The sequence below is a fragment of the Salmo salar genome, chromosome 09, assembly GCF_965601325.2.
Source record: "Salmo salar chromosome 09, fSalSal1, whole genome shotgun sequence".
In the NCBI taxonomy this organism is placed as follows: domain Eukaryota; kingdom Metazoa; phylum Chordata; class Actinopteri; order Salmoniformes; family Salmonidae; genus Salmo; species Salmo salar.
This window is the reverse complement of record NC_138299.1, coordinates 160,673,564-160,680,977: the sequence shown is the minus strand read 5'-3', so window position 1 is coordinate 160,680,977 and position 7,414 is coordinate 160,673,564. Positions and strand designations below refer to the sequence as shown.

General features: G+C 38.9%; 1 protein-coding gene and 1 non-coding gene across 2 annotated transcripts in view; both read left to right on the top strand.

The window, feature by feature from the left end:
* Window positions 1–646: 646 nt before the first annotated feature.
* On the top strand, window positions 647–723 carry trnaa-ugc (transfer RNA alanine (anticodon UGC)). Its single transcript has one exon. It is a non-coding gene; the product is annotated as a tRNA-Ala (tRNA).
* Window positions 724–2,880: 2,157 nt separating this feature from the next.
* Window positions 2,881–7,414, top strand: part of hnrnpul1 (heterogeneous nuclear ribonucleoprotein U-like 1) — a 20,930-nt gene continuing 16,396 nt past the window's right edge. The window contains exons 1-3 of the mRNA XM_082956508.1: window positions 2,881–2,982; window positions 3,562–3,882; window positions 6,891–7,124. Coding sequence (XP_082812634.1) covers window positions 3,597–3,882; window positions 6,891–7,124 — 520 coding nt within the window. The 5' untranslated portion in view covers window positions 2,881–2,982; window positions 3,562–3,596. The remainder of the gene's footprint in view (window positions 2,983–3,561; window positions 3,883–6,890; window positions 7,125–7,414) is intronic.

The following is a 7,414-nucleotide window of genomic DNA, read 5'->3' as shown; positions in this document are numbered from 1 at the left end:
ACAGATACCCCAAAAAACACCACTGATGGGTGTCTTGACCCAGGCAGGAAGGGTGTTTTATAACTCCTTGCACGACAGTATGACACAGGGAAACTAACTGGCAATAATATTTGCTGAAAATAATATTTGCTGACTTTAAAATTTGAAATTTGTACATTTAGCTACATCAAATGTTGCCCACCTTCTCCAAGTACAACAGAGCTTTTATTATGGTTCTGACTAGATGGAATACAGACTTTTTCGTAGCAGGTTAGGAGAATGAAGTTATTAAAAGGCTTAGCTAAAATGCTCTCCTAGCCTGCTATGAAAAGGGTTAGCTAAAATGCTCTCCTAGCCTGCTATGAAAAGGGTTAGCTAAAATGCTCTCCTAGCCTGCTATGAAAAGTCACTTCCTGGTTGTAGCTGTACTCCATCTTGTCCAGGGTTTCCCAAAACTCTTTTTGTTGCCATAGCTCTACACAGCTGATTCAAATAATCAACGAATCATCAAGCTTTGATAATTTGAATCAACTGTGTAGTGTTAGGGGGGCAAAAATCTAAATGTGCACCCCTTGGGGTCCTGAGGACCTTGGGAAACGCTGATCTAGTCACAAGCCTGTATTATTGTCTTGACTCAAATGTGTGAATCCCTTCCCTAGTTGGTGATGGCCCCGTGTGGCTCAGTTGGTAGAGCATGGTGTTTGCAACGCCAGGGTTGTGGGTTCGATTCCCACCGGGGGGCCAGTATGGAAAAAAATGTATGAAATGTATGCTTTTTGGGTAAGAGTGTCTGCTAAATGGCTAAAATGTAAAAATGTGATGTACTGTGACATGTGTAAAAATAAAATTGCTGTAAATGAATGGGTATAAAATAAAGTTGACATTTTTCTTATCATGTGTTGTCTGCAGTTTATTGTTATAAAACTGTACAATATTGCTTCGATTGAAAAGAATGTATCCAAGGCCTAAAATGGTGGGTATGTTCACCGATTGGCCAGAAGGTGGCGGTAGTACGTGTATTGTTGATGACATCCGGTATCTGCAGCGTTGCCATGTTCGCGGTTTCCGGCTAAATTTGGCTACTTTGGAAACGATGTCGCGGGTTGAAATGTGTTTGTTGTGGGGTTTTGGGCTATTTCTAAATTGCACCGCGGCTGCCATGGCATTTCTGTTAAAAAAAACAACAACATATATTTAACTGTGACCTGCTGTTGACTGTCATATTTACTGTTGACTTTTTATTGTTTATTTCACTTGCTTTGGCAATGTGAACATTTGTTTCCCATGCCAATAAAGCCCCTTGAGTTGAAATTGAACTGGGTGGTGGGGAGGGCAGGATGGGGGTGTTGAGGGAACACAACAGCTACTGGCTGAGTCACGGATATTGTGACAAGGTGTAGGTGGGGTTATTTACATGGTCACTATGGAGACATCTATTTCAAAACACGTTTTCCGTGAAACATATGAATTACGTTAGAACTGACGCACATCAATAAATAATGTCGACAAAGCGCTGGGAAACGACTTTGGGCGCACTTAGAGCGCATTACATCAATTCGTCAGGAGGTGGTTTAAACTACATTCTAATGTTGACTTTGCTTAAAGAAAACGGTACCAAGCGAGGTGTTTTATGCGAGTGGACATTTTACATAGAAGTTATGGAACTCCCTCACGTGGTTCTTTTTATGGGGGAAAAATCCTCAATGAAACTGATATTAAATGTGGAGAATGATCAATTTACCTCCGTTGACCATCAAATAGCCTATTAATAACTGATCAGCAATTTGCGATAGAGTTTTGATAACTTACAATTGAATTAACGAAACACGTCCATTAATAGTTGCATACTAATATAAGGCTACAACCACAATAAACTGAAGTTATAACCTATTTATTAAATTGGTTGGACAGCTCCAGGTAGACTACACAAGGGGCACATATTAATAGGCTATTTGATGGTCAACGTCGTTTCCCAGTATATATATATATACCATTGTAGGCTACCATTTGATACAATAAAAATATTGAAATGACGATATCTATGGAGTCATTGCAAATCAATGTGCCCCTTGTGTAGTCTACCTGGAGCTGTCCAACCAATTTAATAAATAGGTTATAACTTCAGTTTATTGTGGTTGTAGCCTTATATTAGTACGCAACTATTAATGGACGTGTTTAGTTAATTCAATTGTAAGTTATCAAAACTCTATCGCAAATTGCTGATCAGTTATTAATAGGCTATTTGATGGTCAACGGAGGTAAATTGATCATTCTCCACATTTAATATCAGTTTCATTGAGGATTTTTTACAAAAAATTCTACAAACATTACTGGGCACAGTCATCAGCACAAAGGTCAAGAAGGTAGAAACAATACATCACACAAAGCATATACCAGGGGTATGACAGAAAAATAATTTTTACTGTTCTAATTAGGTTGGTAACCATTTTATAACAGCAATAAGGATTTGTGGTATATGGCCAATATACCATTGCTAACGAATGTAACCAGGCACACCATGTTGCTTCATGCTTAAGCACAGCCCTTAGCCGTGGTATATTGGCCATATACCATACCCCCCCTTGTGCCTTATTGCTTAATCATAGCAGGCAAACGAGTTAAATTGACATCCATTGATGAAAAATGATCAGTCAAGGACAAATGATATTTTCTCTTCCGACATATTCAAATTCCTTTATTATGTCATGTCACATAGCTCACAATAATTATTATTTTGAGGAAAAACTAATTTTGCTTCTAATATCGATACAACGATAACGTTTGGGAAAAGTACTTTTATTGTATAAATATGGCAACTCTTCTCTTGCTGAAAAAAAAAACAACAACATTTGGGCTGGTTTTCAGGCCTTTTGGTGTAGGTTTTGTGTTGTCATTCTTATAGAAATTTGAGCTAGACCTGGCAACCTGTTTATGATAAATCCCATTCGACCAAAGAGTCCGTCTGTATTTATAGGCCATTTTGAAGCGGGGAATCAAGCAAAGGTACAAAAAACTGTTTGTAGTTATTTATTTATTTATTTATTTTTAAATATTTGCTATTTCACTCTATTTCATATTTGTATGTGAATATTTGTTGTTTGCACGACGATGTATTTTGTAACTTTATAGCGGAACACTCCTGCGCAGTGTCGCTATTTTTCTTCTCCGTTTGTACAAACCAACAGTCATTGACAGATGTCAGCTAGCGTTAGCATTAAAGCTAGCGCTACAGCAGAGACATTTAGTAGACCCTAATGTTATTCACATAAGGTAAATAAATGACTGACATCAATGGATTATGTTATCGAGGCAGACTTTTGCAGTTTATATTTACGCATTTGGTTTGCATCGTTGTTTATTATAATCATTTAATGAGCAGTGTTTTACAGGTGTATCATCCACCTAGCTAGTTGGCTAACAACAATGTATGGTGTTAATATTCAACTTGGCGCCAGTTTCATAGTGGACATAGTTATACAAGTGTCGTTCTTGTTACAATAGTGCTACTAATTCAACTCGAGGATGGTGCATTGTATGCAATGACATTTTATTCATTGAGTGTTTTGTTTGTTATCTATGCAGAAATATTTAATAGTTGCCTAGATCTCCCATGCACCATGAGGAGTGCTGAGGTGAAGAAATTGAAAGTGAACGAGTTGAAAGAGGAACTGCGTCGGAGATCCCTGGATACCAAGGGGCTGAAAGCTGACCTGGTGGAGAGGCTCAACGCGGCTCTGGAGGCCGAAGCTGCGGGGCCCGGGGGAGCTGCAGGGGAGGCACCGGACCAGGACCAGGCAACACTGGACCAGGCAACACCGGGCCAGGACCAGGAGGAGCAGCGGGGAGATGGAGAGGAGGGATTATCAACCGGGTTGTTGAGGGATGAAGGATTCCCGAACAAAGGTAGAACTAGACAGACTTCCTATCTGTGCACATGAAATGTCAAGTAGGGAACATTTCCTTTGAAATATAATGAGGTTTCTGGTGGGGTGGGGGGGTTAAAGTTCTCCATCACATCGACCGATTTTCCGATTTTTTTTTTTAGATCAGTTTAGATCTGCAATAAAATCTCTGTTGGGACCACAGCAGCGCTGAACGCAGACAGCGGTGTGTAGACTACTGTAGCTGCTGGCAAAGTAATTCAAAGCCTATCCTTTATCACTCAGGGTGTAACTTTCAAGTGCTACTATTTTTGCTATGTTGTTATTAAAACAAAATCAGACAATAGGTTGACCTATTTACCTAGTCGGCTGCTGGTGTGTCTTCTATGATAAATAAATATTCCTTTTCAGGTGCATTTAAGTTGTGAGAGCCATAGGAGAGAGACATATTTTGACAAGCAGTCAACAATTCTTAATGCAATCACGGGAAAACGTTTTTGAAAGCAGTTTTGGCCATTTGTTTATGCTTTTTGTAAGAGGGGGATACCAATTTTACATGGCTACTGTGTTTTTTCCCCTAGCATTACACAGCTGATTCAAATCATTAAAGCTTAATGATTCGTTGATTTGCGTAGTGCTATGGCAAAAAAACAAAATGTTCACCCCCTTGGGGTCCTTGAGGACTTGAGTTTTGTGTTTTTGTTTAATTTAACCTTTATTTAACTAGACAAGTCAGTTAAGAACAAATTCTTATTTTACAATGACTGGGGCCAAACTCTCCCCTAACCTGGACGACGCTGTCCCAATTGTGCACCTCCCTATGGGACTCCCGGTCACGGCCGGTTGGGATTCATTCCTGGATCTAACCAATCCTTCAATTGCTTGTGTGGCATCATTTTACAAAGGCAATTTTACAACCAGAGTTTCAAGCATGGTTTAGGTGCAGCTGCACAACATAGCTCTTAAAGGGGCAATGACATCTTAAAGGGGCAATGTCATCTTAAAGGGGCAATGACATCTTAAAGGGGCAATGTCATCTTAAAGGGGCAATGTCATCTTAAAGGGACAATGTCATCTTAAAGGGGCAATGACATCTTAAAGGGACAATGTCATCTTAAAGGGGCAATGACATCTTAAAGGGGCAATGACATCTTAAAGGGACAATGTCATCTTAAAGGGGCAATGACATCTTAAAGGGGCAATGACATCTTAAGACGGTAATGACATACTTTGTAATAGAAACAAAACCAAAAAAATATATATATTTTTTGAGAGAATAGTAATTATTTATATATTCATATTTATAATAAAATTATAATTATTAAGAATAATAACAATCAGTATGTTGTGTCCAGTGGGATAAATGCAGATGGACAAACCCCATCCTTCAGCCTATGAACATTTTATAGACCATTCTGCTTCATCAGTTTGGCTACAGGTGATAATGCTTATGGCTAAAAGCACATATGCATGATCCAATATGTTAAAAAGTTAATATAATTTGTAACTATTTGTTATGGGACCCATTTCTGGAGGTGGAAATGTATATTTTAGATTGTATCAGCATAATTTTATTTTCATTAATTTTGAAGTTGAATGACCTTTTTTGTTGTTGAAAAGTCACCAGAATGGAGCTTCTCAGTCCTTCTACGTAAATATTATCTTGGAGAGTAACCCTGGAGCCCCTAAGCAAGAGGACTGGAATTGGTCAAACTCGCAGTTTAACATTTTCCCTGAAGGCATGATGGTCATGACTTTGTTACATTAAAGGGGAGGTTAACATAGCCCCTGATAATAGATCTGAGATCAACATAAGTTTCAGTCATGGAATTTTGTTATGCTTTAACCTCTGGGTACTGTATATTGTTGAGTACATGATAACAGTGCATGATGACAGTGCATGATAACAGTGCATGATGACAGTGCATGATGACAGTGCATGTTGACAGTAGTGATGATAGTGCGTGATGATAGTGCATGATGACAGTGCATGATAACAGTGCATGATGATAGTGCATGATGATAGTGCATGTTGATAGTGCATGTTGATAGTGCATGATGATAGTGCATGATGATAGTGCACGATAACAGTGCATGATAACAGTGCATGATAACAGTGCATGATAACAGTGCATGAGGACAGTGCATGAGGACAGTGCATGATGACAGTGCATGATAACAGTGCATGATGATAGTGCATGATAACAGTGCGTGATGATAGTGAATGATAATAGTGCGTGATGATAGTGTACGATAACAGTGCATGATAACAGTGCATGAGGACAGTGCATGATAACAGTGCATGATGACAGTGCATGATAACAGTGCATGATAACAGTGCATGAGGACAGTGCATGAGGACAGTGCATGATAACAGTGCATGACAACAGTGCATGATGATAGTGCATGATAACAGTGCATGATGATAGTGCATGATAACAGTGCGTGATGATAGTGCATGATAATAGTGCATGATAATATGCAATTATATGCATGATTTTACATTGCAATATTAGCTACCTTGAACTTCAGTAACTTGTTGAAAACTGAAATAGATTTTGATTTCTCGTGTGTAAATAGATTTTGATTTCTCGTGTGTAAATAGATTTGGATTTCTCGTGTGTAAATAGATTTGGATTTCTCGTGTGTAAATAGATTTTGATTTCTTGTGTGTAAATAGATTTTGATTTCTCGTGTGTAAATAGATTTTGATTTCTCGTGTGTAAATAGATTTTGATTTCTCGTGTGTAAATAGATTTTGATTTCTCGTGTGTAAATAGATTTTGATTTCTCGTGTGTAAATAGATTTGGATTTCTCGTGTGTAAATAGATTTTGATTTCTCGTGTGTAAATAGATTTTGATTTCTCGTGTGTAAATAGATTTTGATTTCTCGTGTGTAAATAGATTTGGATTTCTCATGTGTAAATAGATTTTGATTTCTCGTGTGTAAATAGATTTGGATTTCTCGTGTGTAAATAGATTTTGATTTCTCGTGTGTAAATAGATGTTGATTTCTCGTGTGTAAATAGATTCTCTAGACATTGGTGCAGGAGGAGCCCCTGAGCAGGAGAGCAGGGGGATGGAGAGAGAAGAGTCATCTGATTCTGACCTGGGCTTCAGCATGCCTGACTTCACTGCAGACGTCCCTCTCCCTGTCCCTGTTTTCAAGACAGAGGAGACACAGTCTGAGGAGACCTCCGAGTACCACGACACCAAATTATCCCTGGCAGAGCAGCAGCAGGGCCAGTCTGAGAGGAAGCAAGGTAAGATCCCTGGCTATGGTCTTTCCTAATGAAAATAAGGCTGTGTTTACACAGGCAGCCCAATTGTGATATTTTTTCCCCCAATTATTGGCAAAAGAGCCGATCTGATTGGTCAAAATACTAATTAGTGGGGGAAAAAAGATCAGAATTGTGCTGCCAGTCTAAATGCAGCCTAAATGTCCTGCGGGAGGGACCAATATAGGCGGCTTGGCTTTCACTCTCACAGCCAACATCATGGACATTTTTAATGGGTCTTCCTTTTCCATACAGTCTCTCCACAAGTTCCTCTG